Source organism: Ceratotherium simum, chromosome 7, assembly GCF_057802395.1.
Source record: "Ceratotherium simum simum isolate JZ-2026a chromosome 7, ASM5780239v1, whole genome shotgun sequence".
Lineage (NCBI taxonomy): Eukaryota > Metazoa > Chordata > Mammalia > Perissodactyla > Rhinocerotidae > Ceratotherium > Ceratotherium simum.
This window is the reverse complement of record NC_141906.1, coordinates 85,123,302-85,146,768: the sequence shown is the minus strand read 5'-3', so window position 1 is coordinate 85,146,768 and position 23,467 is coordinate 85,123,302. Positions and strand designations below refer to the sequence as shown.

The window sequence follows — 23,467 nt, the reverse complement described above, 5'->3', positions numbered from 1 at the left end:
ACCAGCCTTCCTCAGCTGGGTCCCACAGCGGTTTAAACCATCAGCAGTTTCAAGACAAGTTGCCAGGTAGCGGTGAAATCAGAATTCCTTTCTCAGCCACGTGCTTGTCCAAAACAGGTGTTAATAAAGTGCTCATCATTGTTCCCCAGGAACCACAGACACAGAGAGGGCAGGTGCTGTGTTGGATTGCGGGGGGATTGTTTTCCCCTGTGTGTGAGGTGGGACACTAAGAGAGAAGAGACCACAGAACCTGGTGGACCATGGGCACAATGCCTCCAAGCCACCGGGGCTTCCTTTAATCAGAGAGACAACTGAACAAGTGTTCTTTTTTTAAAATACAGCCATTGAAAAGACGACACATTAAGAAACATGTAAACACTGCAGCTGCTTAATCACAAGTTGCACTGCTTGGTTTAGTACCTATGCACTCCCAGGTATGGGGACCTTGAAAGGAGGGGCCAGGAGCCTCCCCTTACTTCCCCAGTTGGACAGAGAAGTACAGAATGGGGCAGAGTAAGAGAAAACAGAAGACCTGGCTTGTGCACAGCTCCTGAGAGAATAAAAGCAAATTCTGTCTTCTAGTTCTCCCAGAAGAAAGGTTTAAGATATTAGGAAAGTTGGAAAATGAATTTGTGTTGTCAGTTCAAGGGGCAGAGGAATTGGCAGATGCTTTCTAGTTAGAACACCAGCTATCATGGGAGGCATACCAGAGCCTAGTCTCGTGCTCCCAAGGCAGGGAACACAGCCTTGCTTCCCCATAAACGTAAGCCCCAACCGTGACAATCCAGGGGCAGCTGGATGGGCGATGCTGTCCCCATGGGATTGTCTGTCGCACTGGAACTCAGGGTCCAGCATGAGGGAAACCATCTTATCTTCCTTGTTTCTTGAGGGGATCTTGAGGTCCCCCAGTCGACCTCAAGTGTCATCCCAAATGCCTTTCCCTCCAGTCTCAATTCTGATCCATGAGCCCTGCTCAGTCAAAGGCCCACGACTGCACTGATTTCTGAGGAAAAGGGGAGTTCCCATTTTCCACATTAACTGAAAGATGACACAGGAACCAACCCCTCTGCTTTCCAAATTACAGTCAGACTGGCAAATACTGTACTTATTGGCCAGTGGGGTCTGCTTGGTCTTTCTAGAAGGGAAGGGAGGCCAATTGGAGAGTAATTCCTGATCATTTCCAACTGAGGTGGAAAAGGATGTGAACACCTTTCCTACAATAGGCCCAAGCACAGCACAACAGAGGGAAGCTCCCCTCTCCTCTAGCGTAGCAAGAATATCCATGAGAGTTTTTGTATATGTTTTTAAACAAAAATACCAACAATTCTAAACTCAATGGTGAAGATGAAGACATAATTTGGCAAGCACAATTATTCTGAAGTTGTGCAGCAAAGTCTTCTGCTGAGGCCCTCATCTCCCTCCTTTAACTCGCAGGTAGGGAGTGAAGAGGCTTGAGCAATAGGAAGAACAGAACTTCCAAGTGTTTGAGACCAAGCCCCAATTCCCAGAAATTCAGTGGAAAGCAAGGAGTGATGAGGGTCCACTCTTAGGGAAGCAAAGCAATCAAGGCCCCCTCCTGGGATCTCTTCTTAAAGGAAACAGATGCCCTTGTTTAGGATGCTGGGCACTCAGAGCAATACCCTAAACCACCCAGCCCTCATGCTGGCAAGGAGTCCCGTGGTGAAGGCAGACAGCTACCAGGCACAGTTACCATCCTTCTTCCTTAGTGGGCCCAGCCCGGCCTGTGTTCAGCTCTGCTGCCATCCATGCGTGACACTGACCCCCAGTGTCTCTGTGCCCAAATTTCTCACGGGTGAGGGCAAAGTCAGCCAAAGGCCCTTGTACAGGCTTCTGTTCCAGGACATTACTGACCAGAATCCGTAAAAGAGGGAGAAGGGCAATGCCTGAGTCCCACCAGTGACAGAAAGGCCAGAATGGAGGTGGCTTGTGGAAACTTCAAAGCACCACATCCAAGACTCCCAAAGAGGTGGCTTCCTGGTCTTGAGTCTCCCCCTGCCACTTAGGATGGGGCAGGCCCAACTCCTTGGCCACTACCTCAGGGACACTAGAGGGGAGGACGAGACATGACTACCCAGGGCCCCGCTGCCAGCTCGGAATCCTGGGACATGCTCAGATCCTCTATCAGGAAGCTCAGAGAGTCAGGAGCCAAGAATGCCTGCTCTCTGCTCTCCTATAAGACGCGAGGCAGCCCCACGTGGAAGGCCTCAACACAAGGCTCTTTTTCCCAGAGAGACTAGATTCCAGGATGCTGACTCTCCCCATCCCCACATCAGCTGCAGAATCCCAAGGATACTTGCGTCCCAACCCAAGCCCGTTAGGTTCTTCGGAAAAAAGAATTTAAGTCAAAAACAATTTGTTTTCAGGTTGCAAGTAACGGGTCAGCTGAGCATCACAACATCCTCCCCCTCCCGCCAGCCGCTGGTGTCTGGTAGACGGGGTGCTGGGGTGGAAGCCCAGCCGCTGCCTGGCCCTGGGGGCCTACTGCCTACTGTTGTTGTCAGACAGCTGGCCGGGGGTCCGCACCTCACCCAGGGAGGCTGTGCCCTCGAAGCGCTGTGAGGCGATGGCTGCCTGGTGGGACATGCTCTTCCGCACGATGTCACCCTTCCGCCACAACACCACTTCCTGCAGAATTGGGACAGGGAGGCATGGGGTGGGTTTCCCGAGGCGCCAACCTTCTCCTCTGAGAGAATCTCAGGCAAAAGCCTCCTCTGTTTACCTCTCACCAGACAGCAGCTGTCCTACCCATCCCAGGGCTCCTTTTGATCACGTGGGCGGGAAGGGCAGCGTGGTTGCAGGGGTTGGGCTGGAGAAAGCAGACTCGCGGTATCAAGTGGGAACCTCACTCTTGCTGTGGGACTCTGGGCAATCCAGTGTGTCCACCCCTTGGTAAACCAGCAAGTGGCACAGAGACTAATAAGTTCTCTCCCCCGTATCGTTCTGCCCACCCTGTCAGAAATGGAGCCTGATCTTCACAGAGATGATGCTGTTCCTGTACTGTCTCTAGGGCAGCCAGGGTCTAGAGGAGGTGCCCGGGCCTCACCTGCTGTTTGAAGTAGCGCCGCTCCTCCTCGTCGATCAGCACCAGGTTGAGGTAATAGCGCACGGAGAACTTCTTATTGATGTCTCGCATGGTGGGCGTGAGCTCATAGCCCGCCAGGAAGAGCCGGATAGGGATGGACTCTCCTGCAGGGGCCAGGCAGGAATTAGAGTGAGGGGCAAAGTGACCCACTCTACCTTACACCAAGTCACTCTGACCACAGCGGGGGACAGATGCCACCTGAGCGTGACACGGAACACTCAAGCAAATGCTTCTGCCTTTTGGGAAGTTGCATTCTGCTGCCAAGTGATTTGCTGAAGTAAAAATCATGACTCTGCAATTCCATTCCAGGTCTGGTTGCATCATCCGAATGTCCTCTCACCATCCCAATCCAGAGACCAGGGAATATGAACAGCACAGGGACGTTACTGTGTCACATGGTTTTTTTTTTTTTTTTTGGTGAGGAAGATTCGCCCTGAGCTAACATCTGTTGCCAATCTTCCTCTTTTTGCTCAGGGAGATTGGCACTGAGCTAACATCTGTGCCAGTTTTCCTCTGTTTTTGTATGTGGGATGCCGCCACAGCGTGGCCTGATGAGCAGTGTGTAGGTCTGCGCCCAGGATCCAAACCTGTGAACCCCGAGCCGCCAAAGCAGAGTGTGCGAACCTAACCACTATGCCACTGGACCGGCCCCAGTTATGCATCTTTGGATGACATGTAATATGTCTAGTTGTTGGGTTTTCAAGAGCCAATTGTCAAAACCCAGCTAACTATCCTGTCACCCAGCTATTTTGATGTCATCTCCCTCCATCCTAACTGGTGTTTGCCTCCCAAAATACATCTCCACTCCAAGACGGACTGCAGGGTGGCAGAGTGGCCTGGAAAACAGAAAATCCTCATTCTAGTCCCAGTTCTCCATTAACCAGTTGTCTGACTTACAAGTCTGTTGCCTCCTCTGGACCTTAATTTTCTCATGTGGAAAATTATGGGATCAGACTATGTAATATTTTAGATCCCTTCCAACTCTAACATCATGCCTTTCCTAGTATAAGTGGAACAAAATTAGGGCAGTAATTCTACTGAGAAAGGCCAAACCTATAGTGTAGTCTCAAGCTAAATATAAATGAACTTTCAGTTATTTGCTGTTTTGGATCTTTTCTCAGTGCCCCATTTCATTTGTACAGGAACACTGGCTCTCCTTGCACAGTTGGTGAAAAAATGGAACATACAGAGTCAGGAGAGCTCAGTCCAATTCCCCCAAGGACCTGACATGGTGACATCCAAGAAGCTGCTGTCAGGGTCCCCAGTGTTTCAGGCTGCTAAATCTCTGACACCCCTCCTTCCACATGGAACAGACTATAGGAATAAACTGAATAAAACCTTGGCATCACCAAGCACTTCTAAATGAAAACACACATTCTTTATCATCAGTTGCTGCAGAGCCAATGAAGAACATAAATGATTGCTACTTCCAAATAATCACATAGATTCCCCAAATAACAAAGCTTTCAACTCTATCCATCTCAGATGTAGTGTTAGCTGGGTGGGGGTGGGAGAGGACCGCTTCCATCTGGGTCGGGTTCCAGTGCTGTCTGTAGCACCTGGTAATGATGCTCGAGTATCTATACTTGTAAATGAATTCAGAGAATGAATTAATTACCAGAGCTAGAACTAAGTAACACAAATGACTATTCTGCATTAATTTCTTGTTCCCTAGAAGCAAAGAATGTCAGAATGTCAATGGGAAAAATTAACAAAATGTTTAAACCATATCTGCTAAATCAGTACTTTTCACTTTGTTTTTTAACAGGTGTAACTCGGGAGACACCGTCTCTAGTGCAAGCTCAGTGTATAAGGCAATCCGGGGGGAGCTCTCCTGGCTGAAGGTGGGGTAAGAGCCTGCAGTTCCACAGACTCCACCCTCCATTTGCTCCCTTTTGGGACACACGGTGTACAACTGGAGACTGAGAAATTATGGGTTAATAGGGAATCTTATGTTAACAGCATATTCCCTCGAGCCCCTCCAAAATTTTGTGCACGGCCTGGGAGGAAAGGTGTGGCGGCTGCGGCTCACCTCTCACGGGTGCTCCATCCATGATCTCATACTTGGCTATCGTGTCATTCTCATGGTACACGTTGGGGCCTGTGCCTGTCGTTTCCCGCTTGATGATGTCTATCTCCATATGCTTGATTTTGATTCTTACCAGCAGGAAGTATATCTTCCCTACAATGACATCTTTCAAGTGGTATCTGGGGAAGAGAAAGTAAAGAAAATAAGAAGTGTGTACAGCAGCTAACCCTTTGCACATTTACAGGCCTTTGTGGATCCAGGAGCAGGCACACTGCCACGCATGTTGGCTAAAGATGGAGTTGCAGTGCACACACACCCACATTCCACCCACACTGCCACTGTAGAATGAACTCCCCAATATGTTCTTTACTTGAATCAAAGTAACTTCTGTCCCTTCCATTCTTCCACATACAACTCAAAGGACATTTTTCCTGCATGTTACATCAGCCAATCACGCTTGCTCGTCTGATCTCTCTCCTCAGTACTTTCACTTCTTTTATACCTTTCGTATTTGTGTACGTGTGTCTTTTAGATATCCTAATGTGTGAGAGGCCAGTCTCACAAACGCAGGAACCAGGTCTCGCTCTTCTCTGAGCTCCACAAAATGTCTTTTGGGAACTGGGCCTCCATGGCCCACAGCAGTTTGTCGGCTGTGGCCGTGACAGGCCAGGGAGAAGCAGTGGAGCAAGACGCACGCCTCATGCTCCATCAGCACCTTCTCTCCAGGCTCTGCTCACACGGCTTGTGCTGTGTGCGCTGTTATGAATTCGGCCATGTTGCCTAACGCCTTCCGACCCTTCAGGCTTTCCTGTGGGTCAGTCAGTAGTACTGGTGGTCTGTATGTGCACAGCCGTGTAGGAGGCATGGCAGGCAGAGAGCACAATCTTCAAACCTGAAGCTCAGAATCATGGCACATGAGTGTTGGCAGGGACTTTAGAATTTAACCTCTTTATATTACAGGTGAAGAAAAGGAAGTTTGAAGAAGATCCACAGTTTAACCAGGATTTGAGTAGGGGTAGACACAGGATGTAAACCTAGGTTGCTATTCCTAGGCTTGTATTCCCCCACTGTCTCATGCCACCTTTCTGCTCACAGTCAAACTGGGAAGACTACAGACTCTAAGCAGATAACCTAAGAACACTTACAAAGGCCACTCAGAGCATTTTAGAATGAATGCTTAGAGGTCATAGATTCTAGGAGTTTTCAAACTTTTATAAATTGAACATTCCTTTATTCTCAATGAAATCTTACGCAGAAGCATTAATATGTAAGAAACATAAAAGAGCCGCTCTTGTGGAGGGCCTAGAGCCCCAGCCCAGCTCCTCTTTCACTTAATCCTTTCTTGCGTGTATGTTTGAAACCCACTAACCTAATCCAAGCCCCTCATTTTTCAGATCAGAAACCCGAGGTACAGAAATTTTAGTACCTGCCAGTCTGAGCCCAATCCCTTTGTGGCAGAATAGGACCCGATTCCAAGTGCTGGGCTCTTTCTGCTACGTCACACAGGTGGATCATCCTCTCCCACAGGGCAGGGCCAGAGCCCTGGGACTGTGAGGAGAAAGGCAACAAGCCTGTTCCCTTACATGTCCCTGCAAGGCCCAGAGCAACCTGCCTCCCAGCTTGCTCCACCCTGTGCCATAAGTGGCCCGTTCCGGGTCACACCTGGTTCCAGGCCAGGGGGTAGGGGATAAAAAATACATCCTTCCCTCACCCCTGTTCTAGGAAGGATGTATGATTCCAGTTGAACACAATCCTGTTCTCAGCCCCTTCACAGCAGAGCCATCTGGCTGAGCCCCACCCCCTGGGCCTCTGGTGACAGCAGGTCTGAGGGGAGGGTCTCTCCACAGTGAGAACCCTCGTTACAGACTCTGTGGTTTTTTTAGCTCTCTGTGAACACAATACACTTTTACTTTTGCATATTTGATTTTCAAACTTTTCAGGAATGTGTTATATTGAAAAGAAAGGTGCTTGTGGTACGTGTTTGAACTGTCAGTAAGTTTTGTGATTTACAGACACTTAAATATTTTGATGTTCTAACAGTAAACACAGTTTAAAACATACATGGCTTCCCAACTTGTCAGTTAAAATAAAATTATTTAAAGACCTTTATAAAAAGGCATCTGGTACTCTTTGCTACAATTCATTTTAGTTCAGGGAGGAGGCAGCAAACTACAGCCGGTGTTTGGCTTCCTCACTTTATTTCTAAAGACATATCGTACGTAGCATACAAATGATAATGGAATGGTATTCTGAGATTCTTCTCATCAGTAGAAGGAAACAGCTGTACCTAGAATCCAAAACAAATAACCTTAAAGTTATTTAACCTTGATTTTGAAAGACAGCCTAGGATGTTTAACTTAAATTTACCGTCTTAATTTAATATAGTTTAGTTTAAGTAAAATGACGTTTTATTTCCTGGTCAGTCTCCCTTTAGCCAGCCCAGCACATATACTCACTGTACTGTTTCTGTGCTCTCCCCCAGCATGGCACCACGAACCGGCCGAGGCAAGAGGCTCCCTCACTTTGCGTTCCGACCATGCCGTCTTAAACTCCCTAAAGAGTTCTTGCACAGCCGTGGGCCCAGGCACTTACTTGGATTTATTGTACTCAAACTCAATGTGCAGACAGTCCTCGATCCCAACTTCCATCTTGATGGAGGAGTTCAGCTCTGGGTATGTGCTGAGTGTGTGAACCACAATGTCGATCTCTTTGACAACGTCATTGAGGCGGCGACTGATGGTGGCTCGAAGGAAATACCTATGGGAGATGGACACGTCGTGAAGGGACACTCCTTGTCTCCAGATGCTACCTCAGTTTACGTGCCGAATCGACCCACTGGAGAAAACCCCTTACAGTGGTTAACCTTTGGGGCTTTGTATTCCTTTGAGAATTTACCTCTGTAGACCCTCCTCCCAGAAAAAATGGACATATGCACTTATACACAAAATATTGCAATTATAATTCCAGGGAGTTCAAAGACACTTCCCTCCAACGCCTTTCTGAGAACACTGCTCTAAGTAAAAGTGATTTCTTGCTCTGTACTCCAATAGTCTTTCATGGCCCTCACCACTATCTACCATGTATTTGTGAACAGGTTTTATTTCTTCAACTAAGTCCTAGCTCTTTGGGCACAGGGACCTGTCTTATACTCATATTTGCATGCCGCTTATTTAACAATATTCAATGCAGAAGCATTTTTCAAGTCCCTCACAGTTAAGAGAGGAAGAGGGGATGGAGAAGTTAAGTCAGCTGTTCATTCAGCAAATGTTTATTGCTAGGCACAGGATGATTAAGACATAGTCTCATGGGAAGCTCACAGTCCACTGAGGGGATGGGGAAACAGAAAAATTAGAACACATGGAAAGTGCTCATTCAGATACAGGAATCAAGTGCTATGGGGAGAGAGAGAAGGGCATTCAGCAAGAGCAAACCTTGTCAGTAAAGCAGCAGAGGAAGTAGAGGACTGCTGTGAATCCAGAAAGCCTCTGCTGAACCTAGGATCCTTGGGGAGGGGCTCCTGTGGTAGGTAGGGGGCAAGTTAGAAAGAAGGCAGAGACACAGCTCCTGGAGGGCTTAGCATGCCAAGCCTGACCTCTATGGCCAGCCACTTGAGCGTGGCCTTCCCAAGCAGCCTTGTCCCCTGACTTAACGCTATGCTAATACCCAAGGAGGGAAGAAACACCCCTTTAATTACATTTTCCTCTAAATAAAACTCAGATAATGCCCATTGCCTGTCAAGCAATCCTGGAGAAAGCTGCTAACCAGATCAGCTACACGTTTAGGCTACTCTCCTCTGTGCAGCTCAAACTGCGTCTTGGCAATCTTTTTAATTCATCTCAGTAACTTCCCTCACATTCCCGAAGACACTTGTTCCTGACCTGTCTCTAACTGTTCAGGCTCTCAAGCCCTCCCTCCCCGTTTCTGTGGAAGACATCGCTTTTACTCTACAGAGACGAAGGACTTCCAAGTCAAGACTGATGGCTCTCTCCCTTCTCTGCTCTCTGCTCGGGCCTACCTAGGGCCTAGGTATGTGTCTGTATCTTTGCCCATCCTTCCCTCCTTCAACAGCACCTCTCTCTCTCAAAACCTTTTCTCCTCCATCTGGCAGAACGACTCTCAATCTGGACGCACATTAGAATCACCTGCCAGGGAGGAGCTTTAAAAGTCCTGATGCCTGGGCACACCTCACATGTAATTGCTCTTGAGAGGGGCACAGGCATCAACATTTTTTAAAGCCTCCCAAGCGATTCTCATATGGGAGCCTTGGTAGAGAACTACTTACTGTCTAGCATCTTGATCCTTCGACTTTTCCAATTTTCTTAACACATTCAATCTCTCTCGAGCTAAAGGTTTCTTCCTTTGAGTTTATAAAAAGTCCCCAACTCATCAAATCCCAAAACACTCTCCAGGCCTTACCCTCTTGACTTTTTCTTCAGAGACAGCTGTCACTGAGGGGTCCTCTTCTAACTTCCCCCTTCACTACTCCTCACCCTTGCTTCTGTCTCCCCACCACCCAGTAGAAACTGCCCTCCTGAAGGTAACGCATGGCCTCCCACTTGCCAAATCCAGTGGACTTTTTTTGGCATCAGTTCTCCATTAAAGTGTAAAACACTTCCTCCCCCTTGGAACTCTTGCTGGTTCCACAGGAGGGCATTACCTGCTTCACTCTGCCTTCCTCCTCCTCCTATCCCCAATACTCCAACAGGTCCTGGGCTCCTCTCTCCCTGAGTTCTCCTCCTTCAACAACCTATCAGTTATTACCTCTGAGCAGCTGATTCCCAACAGTGCCCTTCTCCGTCCTGAGTGCCGGGCTTGCATTTCCAACTGTCTAGCGAGCTTTACACCTCTCTATTCTGCCAGTGCTTCAAACTCTAAAATTGGATGAATCATCTTATCTACAAATCGTCTCTTCCTCCTGAGAGCCCTCTGTCTGCATCTCCACTCATTGGTAAATTCTGTTGATGTCTATTACATTCCTCGTTTTCTGCCTGTCCCCATTGTGTCCACTAAAGTAAAACTCTTGGCACCTCATACGAGCCTTCTGACAGTTCTGTCTCCACACTACCTATCCATTAAATACTACATATTGATTTTAAGTTAACCTTCCAAAAGAACCACTCCCCTGCCTAAAAAGAAAAGAGTACAAAACAATCTTTTCATGTTTTCCCTCTGCCTAATAAGATACAAGCTCTTAATCTGGAATTTACATCTTCTATAAACTACCCTTAACTAATTTCCTCTTCTTTACCTCCTCTCTTTCTCAATATGAATCCTAAAGTCTTCATCTCATTTGGACAGCAACTTTTCTTTCATTTTTCTTTTCTCATTGTGGTAAAATATAGGAGTTCAGAGTATGCCACCCCGGCATAAAGATTATATTGAGCTGAAAGCAACTGAGAAGAAGTAGACACAAGAAAAACTCTCTGCCCTCCTCCTCTCTCCTAGGAAGGGTAGGACCTTCTTAATCCCCACAGACTGCACCAGAGAAATATACCTTGCTAAAACAACCCTCATCTTCCACTGTTTCTCCCATGTATTTTCCTTCCCCTAAGCTGTTGCCCCTAGAAGCTCAAAGTCCCTTTCCTTTTTCTTGGCACTTCTCTGTAAAGTTACCGTCCTCTGTCAAGATGCTCACATGAGCCTAAGTTCTAACCACCCCTTTGAGTTACCGATCACTGAGTTCCACGTGCATGCACAGTGCACATGTGAATAAACTTGTTTTTCTCTTGCTAATCTGTCTTTTGTCAGTCTAATTTGCAGGGTCCCAGCCAATGAACCTCAGATGGGTAGAGGAAAAAGTTTTTTTCCTCCCCTACAATATATATATAACATAAAATTTACCATTTTAATCATTTTTAAGTGTACAGTTCAGTGGCATTAAGTACATTCACATTGTTGTGTAACCATCACCATCCTTCATCTCCAGAACCTTTTCAGCTTTCCCAACTGAAACTCTGTCCCCGTTGAACGCTAACTCTCCATCCCCGCTCCCCGCAGCCTCTGGTAACCACCATGCTAATTTCTCTCTCTATGGTTTTGACTACTCCCAGTGCCTCATATAAGAGGAGCCACACAGTATTTGTCTCTTTATGACTGGCTTTATTGCGCTTAGCATTATATTTTCAAGACTCATCAATGTTGTAGTATATGACAGGATTTCCTTCCTTTTCAAGGCTGAAGAACACTCCACTGCATGTACAGACCACATTTTTTTAATCCAGTCATCTGCTGATGGACACTCAGGTTGCGTCCACCTTTTAGCTACTGTGAATATGCTGCTAAGCATGTGGGTGCACACACCCTTCTTGCACTTCTTTTGGGTGCATATCCAGAAGTGGAATTGCCAGATCTTATGGTAATTCTATTTTCAATATTTTGAGGAATTGCCATACTGTTTTCAACACCTTTCTTTCTGACAAAAACATTTAAGAGAAATCCACCACAAAAATAAAATTAAATAACAATAAATCCCACAGCCAAGCTTCGGTGACGACTAGATAATCCTCACTGTTGCTGCCTTCTCTGAGTGCAGGTATGAAACGCTGTCCTTAGTGGGGGTTGTGTGAGTGTTCAGACCTCTCTGCAAAGACTGAAAAAGAAGAGCCTACAATCACTCCTCTGATGGAAGAGGGGAGACCAGGAAGAAGCGAGGGGAGGAAAGGTCTTGCTGTAGTCTGCACCACCCTACACCCAGGTCTTCAGGTGACGAAGACGAGCTGACCTTATGAGACAGCATCAAGACCTGGACCCCGGAGTCCAGAGTGAGGGAGGAAGTCTGCTTTATCCCAGTGACATCACGTCATCTCGCGTTACACCCAAGAGTCTGTAGCTGCTCTGGATTGTTTTTTACCCCAGCGGCCTTGGAATCAGTTCCTATCCTCAGTTTCTAAGACTGGAATAATAAACACAATCCCATGTACTTAAATCATGTTTATTAATTTTTTAACAACTTGTCACGCTGTGTCACGTTTTATTCTCTCATCACCCCAAAAGATGGAGAAGACAGATCTAGAATTAGAATCCAAATCTATTACCCACTTTTCAGGTGAGAAAGTTGAGCGACAGAGCGCAGGATCACACTGCTGTTGTGTGGCAGAGCTGGACTGAGGATCAGTATGTCCTGACGCCCAGCCAGTGGTGTGCTGGAGGTGGCTTCTTGAATTTTCAGAAATTTTATGAACTGGTTGTTAAACACAGCAATTATTTGTAACTAAATTATATAAACTTACAATTAAATGAATTATATTAAAAACAAAGGTAATACATACTAAAAACTCATTGCTTCCTAATTATTTTGCTAAATTTTACGCTTCTCTCTGCCCTTGGGGGAATTTACACCTCCTGTCTCTGTATGTTGGTAATGCTACACATAGGTGGCCACTGTACATCTCTTTCCAACTATGCATTCAAGGATGTCAGGCTGGTAGCTTGAAATGGGCCACGGTGGAATATTTACACTACAGAAATTGACAAATGCTACAAACCAGGAGTTTTTCCTCCCAGAGAGCCTGTTGTCAAACATTTACCAGCACACCACTGCTCTCAGCACTCTTCCTTTTCAAGACCCATAAAAAGATCCTCAGAAATGTGGACAGCTTCAGGTCCTCATCCACATGGGGGAGCTTCTGGGGCAACATGATTAAACAGCAGGCACAACTTACCGTAGCTTCACATTCTGCCCCGTGTAGGACTCATACGGCTTCTCCACGTGGGTGAATTCAAAGTCGAAGGCCTGTGACTGAGTAATTTCTCCGGGCCGAGCCAGGTCCTTCACCAGGGACACAAACTCATGGTGGTTCCCACGGTCGTAGTAGAGCTCTGGGGAGAAAGCATCAGCCTCCTCTACCAGACCCCGAGCCACACGGGGCCTAGCAAGGGGAGCTAGGCTGCAGGAACCCTGCTTCTGAAAGACCTCCCTCCAAGACAGACCTCGTCCAGCCTTGTTTCTGACTCCCCTCTTCTCCTACCCGACTCGTTCCCTGTACTCCCCATAGACTGGTCTGTCTCCCTCCCCCTTTCCAAACACTCTCCTGTTTTATATAGCGAAATCCTGTGGCACAGTCATAACCCAATGTAATCCTGCTCCAGGATCTCAGGGCAGTACCTTAGCAAGGGGCACATCAGGGGAACCGCGATCAAAAACACCACACTTCTCTAAACACATTTTTAAAAATATTTCTAACTTTTGAAAGCATATTCACAGTTATTTAATCATATCTTCCTTATAATAATCTTGTGAGATGGCTAGGATGGGCCTTATCACTCACTCAAGAGATAAGGAAACTGAGGGATAGCATGCTTAAATGACTGGCGTAGAGCCACAGGGTTGGTCGCAGAGCTGAGCTGAGGGCAGGTCTCCTGCTGGACTGTGTCTATGTCTACGACCTGGTAAAACGGGGGTATGAACATAACCCACTTCATAAGGTTTTGTGAGGAAGAGAGGAGGTAATGCAGGGAAAGGACTTACAATAGCACCAGGCAGATAGCAAATGCTCAAAACATTAGCTGTTAGCTGCTACTCTCCCTCAAAAAGGCATCCATGTGGCCATTCTGACATAGAGGTTTAATGTCATTCCAAACTTCAGTGAGCATCAGAATCACCTGGAGGGTTTGTTAAAGCACAGATTGCTGGGCCCCATCCCAGTGTTTTTGATTTAGGGGGTCCAGGGCGGGGCCCAAGAATTTACATTTCTAACAAGCTCCCAGGGCATGCTGGTCCTGCTTCAAAGTCCACACTTTGAAGAGCACTGCTCTAAATTCATCCTCCTCTGGCAATAGTTCTAGTATTTCTTTATTATAAGTTGGTGCCACCATCTGTCCTATATTACTTTATGTCTGTTTGTGTTGTGCTATTTAAGCGTTAACTTCTGCTACATGCGTGGTCTTTAGAGAAGGCCTACAGGCCCAGCTTCCTGGCACCCCTAGTACCTGGCTATGTGGCAGGGACGCTTTATACTGACTGGGGCTATCCATGGCCACATCGGTCAAGGTACCCTGCCTTGGGCATTTCTGGGCTCCAGGCCTACGCTAGGCTGCACCCCGCAGCAGGGCAGACCAACTGGGAAAACGGAGCAGGCAGAGTGTACTCGCTGCTTCTGCTGTTGGCTGCTTGGGGACAAAGAGACAGGTCCACAGAAAGGAGTGTCTGGGACAACCGCCCACTAGGCCTGGTCCCGCATCGCCAGAGGACAGCAGGCTGATCTCTCTCAGGGATAACGTGAGTGTCAGGGGCAGTGGGGCAGAGCTGTACCTGCTCTGGGTCCACCCAGACAGCATAAGGTCTGAGCCCAATAAGGACCCAAGCCTTCTTGGGCCCAAGAAACCAGACCTCTTGCCTCCCCAGAGCCAACGCAGTGTCCAGCACTGCCCTGGGGAAGACCCATGCCCAAAAGGAGAAAATGGGGTCAGGTTGTGCTTTCAGTCTGGGTGCAAAATCAACCCCTTACTGCCCTAGAGCTGGCCCTGACAAACCTATTTCACAGGGAACATTCTTCCCCCAGACAGAGAGGCATTCTAAAGCCAAGTGGGCCCTGTCTTAAGATTTATCCAGCTGTGACAGTGGCAGTAGTGTGGTTAATCCAAACTAGTGCCGCCACCTCTGTACGAATGTACTCTGTATTTTGTGATTACAGCTTGTTGCTGATTTCCTACGTAGTTACACTTTGATCCACCTTATATTACAAACGGTCCACCTTCTCCTCAGCAGTGATTCCAATGGAATCAGCAGTGGGCAGCATTCTGGATAGCCAGTGATAATCCACAAAGCCACCAAACGGGGCACGACAGTCGCAAACTATGCAGGGAAATGATCAGGTAAGTTTTAAAACTGCTGGTTTTAAAATCCAATAACTGTGCCCCCCAATAAAAGTAAAGTAGTACAGTGACTGGGTAGGAACAGAGCCGCTCGCCAGCCTGTGCCTAGGGCTCCTCACTTAATCTTGCTGGTCCACTGCTGCATGAGCCCTTGTTGATGGTCCTGGCTCCTACGTGGGAAGTGATCCCTTAACGGGGGAACCTGGTGCCTCAGTTCCCAAGCACTGGATTCTGGCCATAGTTTCAGGAGACAAAAGCAGGCAGAGCAAGGCCCCAGTGTCCATTAACTTTAAGTGGGAAATCCCAGAGTCAAGAGAAAGACGGGAAGAGAAGTATGGAAAAATACACAAATATGATCACACAACCCAAAGGCAACATGAGAAACAAAACAGAGAAGGATCCGAGAGCGCTCTGAGAGCAGGCAGGCCAGCATCCGAGGATCCTAACCACGGTCCACCTGACCCAGGAGGGGAAGCTGGCTGCGGCCGGGACCTTCAGCAGGAGAGGTCCTCCCCTGCATAGCATCACGTTCTCCTTAACGCTTTTCCTGCTGGACACATGTTAATATCAGCTCCTACATCAGATGTCATGGACAAGTAGCCAGCGTGTAGTCTGAGTGGGGCTGGACTGGGCTTTTCAATTTATAACTTACAAGTCATTTGTAATGCTTTTGCAAACACTGTTGGGCAAAGGGGCAGAAACAGTAGCCATACTTTGTTATTTGCCAGAAAGTGTGGTTTCCTCTCACATAAATTAAAACAGAAAATCCAAAGCTATTCTAGCAAGAGGTTTGGGCCCTAAAGAGACTGTAAACTGCCTCTACTCTATCCCAAAGACGCACACACAAGTCATCTCTAGTTCTCCCCAACCTCCAAAGCCCTCAGGGACCAGCCATTTCAAGCTAGAAGCAGGAACTGACCGACTGTTTTGTTAAGGTAACTTCCCTGTCTTGAGCCTCCTTCTCAGTCCACAGGAGGAAATGACTTTTGTAGTCAGATGTTTTCATGGTGAAACTTGCCACCCACGGTTGAGGAGTGAATTTGCCACTTTGGAATAAAACTGAGCCAGCCTGGCACCACAGGGTCACGCTGTGAAAGACGCCCTGCGATTTCCTGCTGGGCCAGGACCATGTTTGGTTCAGGCTTCATGCTGGTCTTGGAAGAAACTAAGTCAGTAAGAGCAAAAAGACCTCCAAAGAGCCGTCTCCTCATCTGGATTTTCCCATCCATTGTCTGCTGACTGGCAACCCAGCCAAGACTCGTGCTCACCACCGGCATGCGATCTCCTGGACCCTGAGAAACCTGCTGAAGCAGTAACACCTCTGGGCTGCGGCACCCAGCAAGACGCAGTTCTGCCCCAAGCCCTGCAACAACTTATTAATCGGCCAGAATTAATCCATTTAATCTCAATGTGACTCTTACTAAGCATTTCATGGGTTAATGAATTAAAATACAGAAAGCCTGTGGAGTTTTTAGAAGTACAAACTTGATTGGTGCTGATAGATACATTCAGTGGCATTACTTTTAGAAAATTAAAAAATCCAGATATTATCTATTTGCCTTCAGAGGGCAGGGTATTCATGTCTGCCTTCCTCTGTAAGTTTGACCTTCTAATTACCCTTGGTTTATTTAACCCCATTAGTCTCCAAGGTGACCCAGCTCTGCCTTACATCCTCTGTTAGTGTTCCCCAAGTTATTCCAGCTGAAAAATGGTCTTTCCTTCTGCTGTTACAGAACTCCCCTCAATCTTCTCCTTCTTCTATTATAGAACTTCCCTTAATGCTCCTTACATACCACATTGCATTGTTCTAAAAATGTGGGACATTAGCTGCTAGAGTGACATGGGAGATGCCCTCAACACACATTTGTTGGCACTGTTAGAACACAGACTAAGCCATAGGAAAAAGTACACTAGGTGCAGGAAGAGTCCCAACGTGGCTCAAAAATATTCAAGGATAACAGAAAAACAGATACAACGCAGGTGAAGTAAGACATTATACTCTCAGGGGGCAAATTTAAACTGCAACATCCGAGCGTCAGTGCAGACCTGAATGGACCACAGGTCCGACAACTCTCATTTTCTTATATACAGGCAGAAATCAGCCTTAGCTTGGCATAAGAAAGTGTGATGAAAGAAAGATGCAAGAGCAAGTGAACTGACACCAGCTTTACCGCTCGCTTCCTCACCCACGTTTCCCAGTGAAGACGCTGCACAAGCGAGTTCATGCTGGTCGGTGAGTCATCATGGTTCTCAGTGGCCTGGAGTAAGGCTGCACCTAGCTCGTCAATGCCTCTGCCCAAGCACGAGCAGGAAGCCCGGGCTCTTAGCAAGGCAAACCTGTACTCTCCCTCTCTTTCATTAAAATAACTGGTTTATCTAGGAGATGAGGGAAAAACGCCAGAGAATAGCTTCTGTAAATTCCTAGAGCTGACCAGAGTATCCAGTTAGCAAATAGTCACTGAGGTCCTACTTGGTGCTAGCCACTGAGAAGAGAGATCAGCCACCAGACTGACAATGGATGGAGGCAGGCCCTGGCTTTCAGGGGCTCAAAACTTTATGAGGGAGACAGACAAATTAAAAAAAAAAAAAAAAAAGTCACAAGCTTGTCATATCCTGCTTGAAAAGAGATACTAATGAGGCCTCTAGAAGAACAGGGGAAGAAGTGCTTAAGTCAACCTGGGGAGGTCAGGGAAGGCTTTCTGCTGGAGGTCATGTCTGCTTGGCTTTAAGAATGAGTAAGAGCTTGCGTGGAAGGTCACGCCTTTCAGAAAGATGTTCACATGCAAAGGGAAGATGCCAAGATACTAGAAGGAACGTGATACCTTGAGGAAACTACAAGTGGTAAAAGCAAAGGGTTAGGGAGAGACGAGGGTGGAGAGAAACACAGGGCCAGCTCAGAAAAGAGCTGGATACACCTTTCCCTTTAACCAATAGGGAGTCGATGAGAAGAATTTTAAGAAGGGCACTAACAATGTTAGATCTGCCTTTTAGAAAGTTCACTCTCACAGAAGATGAACTGAAAGAAGAGGAAAATAAAGGCAGGAAGACCAGTTAGGAGGCTGCTGCAAACAGAAATAATAAGGGCAGTAGCATTGAGAATGGAGAGGACGCACAGACTTAAGATATATTATAGAATTGTTGAAGAGGACCAAAATGTAGAAGCCAATTGGACGTGTGAGAGGAGGAATGAAGGGTCTCAGAGGACTCCCAAATTTCTGATGCTGAATGGCCCTCAGCCTCAGAATGGAGGAAATAGGAGGTACAGCAGGCTGGGGCTGGAGCAAAAAAAGAAAGGGATTTGAGATGCATCTTTGAGGGACCTGTGGGGTATCCAGGTGGAGACATCTAGCAGGCAGCTGGAAACACAGACGTGGAACTCAGAAGACAGTTCAGGTCAAGATAATGAAACAGTTTGGGAGTCACGAGAATATAAGAAGACACTGACATTATGGGTACAGATGAGATTGCCAGAGCAAGTTAGAGTGAGAAGGGACAGGGGACAAAAGTTACCCCTCTTCCTGCCTACCTCCAAAACCAAGATCAAGATAGGAGCTTTTCTGAGCAGGCTCTGGGTCAGTATGAGGAATAGCGGTCCAAAGAAGTCCAGTGCAACAGATAACCAAACAACTGTCTGTGCAAGGACTCCGTAAGAGTCCCTTCCACAAAGGTTTCACTTGGGCTAGCATGCCTTCCAGGAGAAGACAAAAAGAAGGCAATGTGGGAAGGCAGACAAGTAGACCAAAGGGAAAGCTAACCTGGTGCAAACATTTCCCATGGAGAGTCTGCACAGGAATCAGCAGTGACTGCAAGGTGACATGTTTTAAAGATCTAGCCCCTGGAAACTTCTTGATGGATCAAGCATAACAGGGAAAGAGAAAATGACAATGATCATCTTAAGTCCCTTTTACTGAGTACCTACTACGTGTGCCAAGCCCTGCACTTCATGTATGTTATCTCTAGTCTTCACAAGACGCTAGCAAAGACTGTATTGTCATAGACTGAGCTTGATCTAATTTAAGTAACCCAGTCTGCTTGACCCTCAATCACATACCAGGCTGTCCCTCTAATGAATACACAGGTGGGACAAATACACTTTCATCAGGAAGAATAAGAAATTAATCACAAGGATAAAAAGGTTAATTACATAAACCACTTCATTTTCAAGCTGTGGAACTCTTCCCAGGAAGAACGGAACGAAAAACAAAAAACCTAATCCAAGAGACTATGGTTTACAAGAAGAAAAGTTTTGAGTTAAAACGGAAATCAGGGCCGGCCCCATGGCTTAGCGGTTAAGTACACATGCTCCACTACTGGCGGCCCGGGGTTCGGATCCAGGTGCGCACCAACGCACCGCTTCTCCGGCCATGCTGAGGCCGCGTCCCACATACAGCAACTAGAAGGATGTGCAGCCATGACATACAACTATCTGCTGGAGCTTTGGGGAAAACAAAAGGAGGAGGATTGGCAATAGATGTTAGCTCAGAGCCGGTCTTCCTCAGCAAAAAGAGGAGGATTAGCACGGATGTTAGCTCAGGGCTGATCTCCCTCACAAAAAAAAAAAACAGAAATCAATGAGGAAGGTGGACAGAGCACAAATGATATTAACTTTCTCACCCCCAATTCAGCAAGATCCATACTGTATGTCACCCAGACAGCCAAACCTCAGAACCTGACCGAAGTTCCACCCACTTCATACATAGTCAAAGAACGCGATGAAGGGGAAAACCGCACGACCACAACTTCAACAAAGTTCCTCACTAGCCTCGCTCTGGTGCCCTGAGGTCAGTTCACAGACTGTCTTAGGTATATGACACAAATACATCATACTCTGCACAAAGCATGATCCCTTGACATCTCAACATTCTCACAAGGTGATTTTGTTATCCTTGCCTTACAGGTGAGAAAGCTGAGGCTCAGAGAGGGGCTCAGCCTCCCCAAAGTCACAGGGTCAACTCAGCCCACAGTACTCAGGGGCCCAGGAAGAGTTATTAATGGAAGCAATAAAAGGTTCTGAGAAAACTCAGCAGGTATGCTGTCCTGGGATTCAAGGGGTTGGACAAGAAACCAGGCAGGGCAGGTACAGAAAGCAGCCTCCTCAATTCCCTTTCATTTAGACTATAGGGAGGCCTGAACGCCATTGCCCCTGAACAGCTCATTTCACATTGCTAGGGCAGGTGACATTCTGGTTGTCTTTCACATACTTATGAGGTATCACCACCTGGAGTGATGGTATAGACACAAACTAAACGCGCCTGTCTACAATCATATTACAAAGCCAAAGAATCCATGCAATCACTTCGAAACTACTACTTGAAAATACTAATTCTAAGTAGGAAAGGCCTTTTCAACTATCTCATCTATTATGTTTAGCATAAAATGCTTTGGAGTCATCCAATCTACCCAGTGGTTCTTCACTAGGGGTGATTTACCCTCCATAGGACATAAGGCAATATCTCAAGATATTTTTGTGGTCACAACTTGGGAGTGCTCCTGGTATTTGGTGGATAGAGGCTGGGTACACTGCTAAACATCCTACGACAACAAAGAATTATCAGGCCCAAAATGTCAACAGCACTGCCGCTGAGAAACTGTATCTCAGCTAGAAGCAGGGGAGCAGAAGGGATGGAATTCACTCATTAGCCTCCTTTCTGGTACATAAAAAGCCACTCATATTCTGGATTTAAACTAACAACAAAGAGGTTCCTATAGGATCTGCCAGTCTTTAACCTGATTTCATTGTCTTCAATACCAGAGGCAAATACTTCATGGTGAGCACTGGACTGCAGAGACAGGCTACACAGACTCCTTTTTCCAGGTCCCTCCTACCTGTGCCAGTGTTTCCTGCCTCTGTAAAAGGGGGAGGACAGATTCTTGGCTAACTCTCAGGATATGAGAGAAGGTGAAATGAGCTTTCCCAGGAAGTCCCTAAAAACAGGGTTATAACATGCAGTGTGTGGTTTAGGGTACAAATTCTCTGCCAGAGGTTTTTTCAGCCCACACAAGTATTTATTGTGAATCTACTCCTGACCTAATGACAAAAACAATTTATTTCAAAAATACCTGAGCGTTTTAATTAATACACAGCTCCAAATAGTCTTAGAATTGGAGACAACCCCGACTTGACTGGTAGTTCCCCAAATCTTCTGTATTTACTGCTTTTAACTATCTAGGTCTAATTATTAATAACCATGTTTAAAAACCATTAGACCCCTGAGAAATTTTGATCACTTAATTTTGGTCTTAGGAGCACTTCTTTGTCTTTAAGGAGAAAATGAGTCAACTGAAAATTAGCATTTAATAAAGAAGTCTTAAAAATACTGTCTAGGTAGACAGCAAGCCTGAGGCTGAAGACTGCAGACTGCTTTCTCAACACATGTACAAGGACAGACAGTGCAGAGCTAAGGTGAGATATGAGACAATGGTGAGCTATCCCTCCCACATCACATCTAAAAGAAAAAGAGGCGGATGGGAGTGCAGCGAAGCGCGGCACCGAGGACCAGCTTAACTTGGGCCTGACAGCTGGATGTCCAGGCGACGGTAAAAGCAGTATTAGAAGAACAGTCTCCCCTAACAAACCTACCTGCAGGCTATGGCAGGACCATCTCACTCCGAAATCCTGAAGGCAGGAAGCAAAGCTGGGCGGCATGCTGAAGGGAAACGAGGGTCCCGGGGCAAGGTGCCCAGCACGACGCGCGCCGCAGGGCCGCTCCCCGTGCTCCCGTGCCCTCAGCGCCCCCTCCCCTCGCGGTCACGGTCCCTCGGGCAGGGAAGACGGCCACGCAGTGGACGCGGGTCCGGCCGGCCTCACCGCGCCCCCCGCGATCGGCGCCCTGGCGCGGCGCACGGCTGCGGAGGGAGGCCCGGGCCCACTCACCGATCTGCCCGATGAACTCGATCTTGATGCCCTGGTGCTCCAGCCGCTTGTTGGGGTTCTTGAGTGCAAGGCTCACCTTCCCGGAGACCGTCTCCCCGTCGTAGAAGAGGAAATACTTCTCCTTCTTCCCGTCCTCCGTCTTGTGCTCGGCCCGCTTCCTACTCTCCGCATCGCTGAGCAAGATTTCCACCTCCACGCTCTGCCCGAAGCCGAAGAAGCTCATCTCACCGCCGGGCCGGCCGGGCCGGTCTCGGGAGGACCGCTCCTCTCTCCGGGGCGGGGACCCTTCGGGAACGCCAGAGGGCTGGACGCGAGAGCTCGCCGCGCTGCAGGTGGGGGCGCCACGACCCCCGCGGCACCGGGAGGGAGCGGGCCGGCGGCGGCGCCCGCAGCCCCAGGCGAGCTCGAGCGGCCTGCGGCGGGCGGGGCGAGGGCGGGCGGTGCAATTCCGGGGCAGCGCAGAGGCCGGGCGCGCGTGGCCGAGGCCGCCCACCGTGGGGCGCGGCGAGGAGCAGCGGAGCGAGCCACCCGGCCTCGCCCTCCGCGGTGCAGCTCACCCAGGTGCTCGCGGCTGCGGGCGGGGCCGGACGCGGTGCGGTCGCCGCGCGCATGCGCACACCTCTGCCTCTGTCCCTTTTGCCGCCGGGCCGCCGGCAGGTGTGCTCACTGCGCATGTGCAGTGAAGGAAGGGCGGCTTGTCTTTCCCACAGTTGACATGGCAGTCACGGCCTCTTTCCGGAATTCAGGTCAGATGTCCCATAAAATGGAAAGAACTGCAGATGTTCTTTCTGAATGGTTTGCTTTTTTCCTTTTCCTTTATTGTTTTAGTTCGATAAATGTTAGGCTACCATCCACATTGCGATGTGTGCAGCGTTCGATTGCTGTCTGACGGGGTAGTCCTTTGACACGCAGAAAATGTCGCTTGACAGGGGGCAGAGGTGACAATTACTACAGGAAGTGTACTGTCTCAAATTCTCTTTAAAGTGTCTTCCCATTTAATAAAAATAAGGCAAGACAGAAAAATAAAGCGCTATTACGCTTTAACTTGGTTCTTGACCCCAACTTGAAAGGCAAAGCTCAAACACTACTCGGCGGAACCTAGACTCAGTCTACAGCCCTAGGCCCGCCCCGCTGGTGCGCATGCGGCAGATGGCCCTGCTGATTGGTTGATAGCTCGTAAAGGCTGGGCGCGATGATTGGTCGGTAGGAAATTCCGGATGTCGTGATTGGTCCGCAGGAACGTCTCGGGGCGCGCGCGGGAGCGAGCTTTGAAAGTTGACCACAGCGGAGGGGAGCGGTGCTCTGCGGTCATGGTGGCGCTGCCGGCTCTCGGGAGCGGACTGCAGCCGTGGTGCCCGCTGGATCTCAGCCCAGGTGAGGAGATGAGGCTGCGAGACTCGTGGAGGCAAGGGCCATGGTGCTTTGGGCCTGCGATGCCCTCACCCCGGGCCTGGCGTCGGGTGGGGGTGGGGCGCTCGGCTCTCAAGCCCTCAGCAAGGAAGGGGTCTCCAGGCCTGTGCACCCCCGGACATTGGCGAGCCGTCTCTCGAAGAGGGGCCCAGCCAGTAAAGGGACGTTAGGAAAAGAGCCGTGTGGTCCGATCTCTTTAGTTCTTCTGCACCTGTTTTCTCGGCCTTCCCCTTGTTCT

At 48.2% G+C, this 23,467-nt stretch overlaps 2 protein-coding genes across 2 annotated transcripts in view; one reads left to right on the top strand and one right to left on the bottom strand.

The window, feature by feature from the left end:
* Positions 1–251: 251 nt before the first annotated feature.
* Positions 252–22,347, bottom strand: VPS26B (VPS26 retromer complex component B). The gene is made up of 6 exons (XM_004438494.3): positions 21,820–22,347; positions 12,794–12,950; positions 7,725–7,889; positions 5,136–5,311; positions 3,065–3,207; positions 252–2,646 (listed from the first exon to the last, which is right to left on the bottom strand). Exons 1-6 carry the CDS (start codon positions 22,040–22,042, stop codon positions 2,500–2,502), a joined length of 1,011 nt encoding a protein of 336 aa, XP_004438551.1. The 5' UTR covers positions 22,043–22,347; the 3' UTR covers positions 252–2,499.
* Positions 22,348–23,059: 712 nt separating this feature from the next.
* Positions 23,060–23,467, top strand: part of NCAPD3 (non-SMC condensin II complex subunit D3) — a 70,383-nt gene continuing 69,975 nt past the window's right edge. The window contains exon 1 of the mRNA XM_004438493.3: positions 23,060–23,193. Within this exon, the coding sequence (XP_004438550.1) occupies positions 23,130–23,193 (64 nt within the window). The 5' untranslated portion in view covers positions 23,060–23,129. The remainder of the gene's footprint in view (positions 23,194–23,467) is intronic.

Excerpts from the sequence above, each read along its gene's own strand:
- VPS26B (XM_004438494.3), bottom strand. The coding sequence starts at position 22,042 with ATGAGCTTCTTCGGCTTCGGGCAGAGCGTGGAGGTGGAAATCTTGCTC. Across the intron at positions 12,951-21,819 it reads CGAGTTCATCGGGCAGATCG|AGCTCTACTACGACCGTGGG; the intron begins GTGAGTGGGCCC and ends CTTTCTCCCCAG. Across the intron at positions 3,208-5,135 it reads GGATGGAGCACCCGTGAGAG|GAGAGTCCATCCCTATCCGG; the intron begins GTGAGCCGCAGC and ends TGGCCCCTGCAG.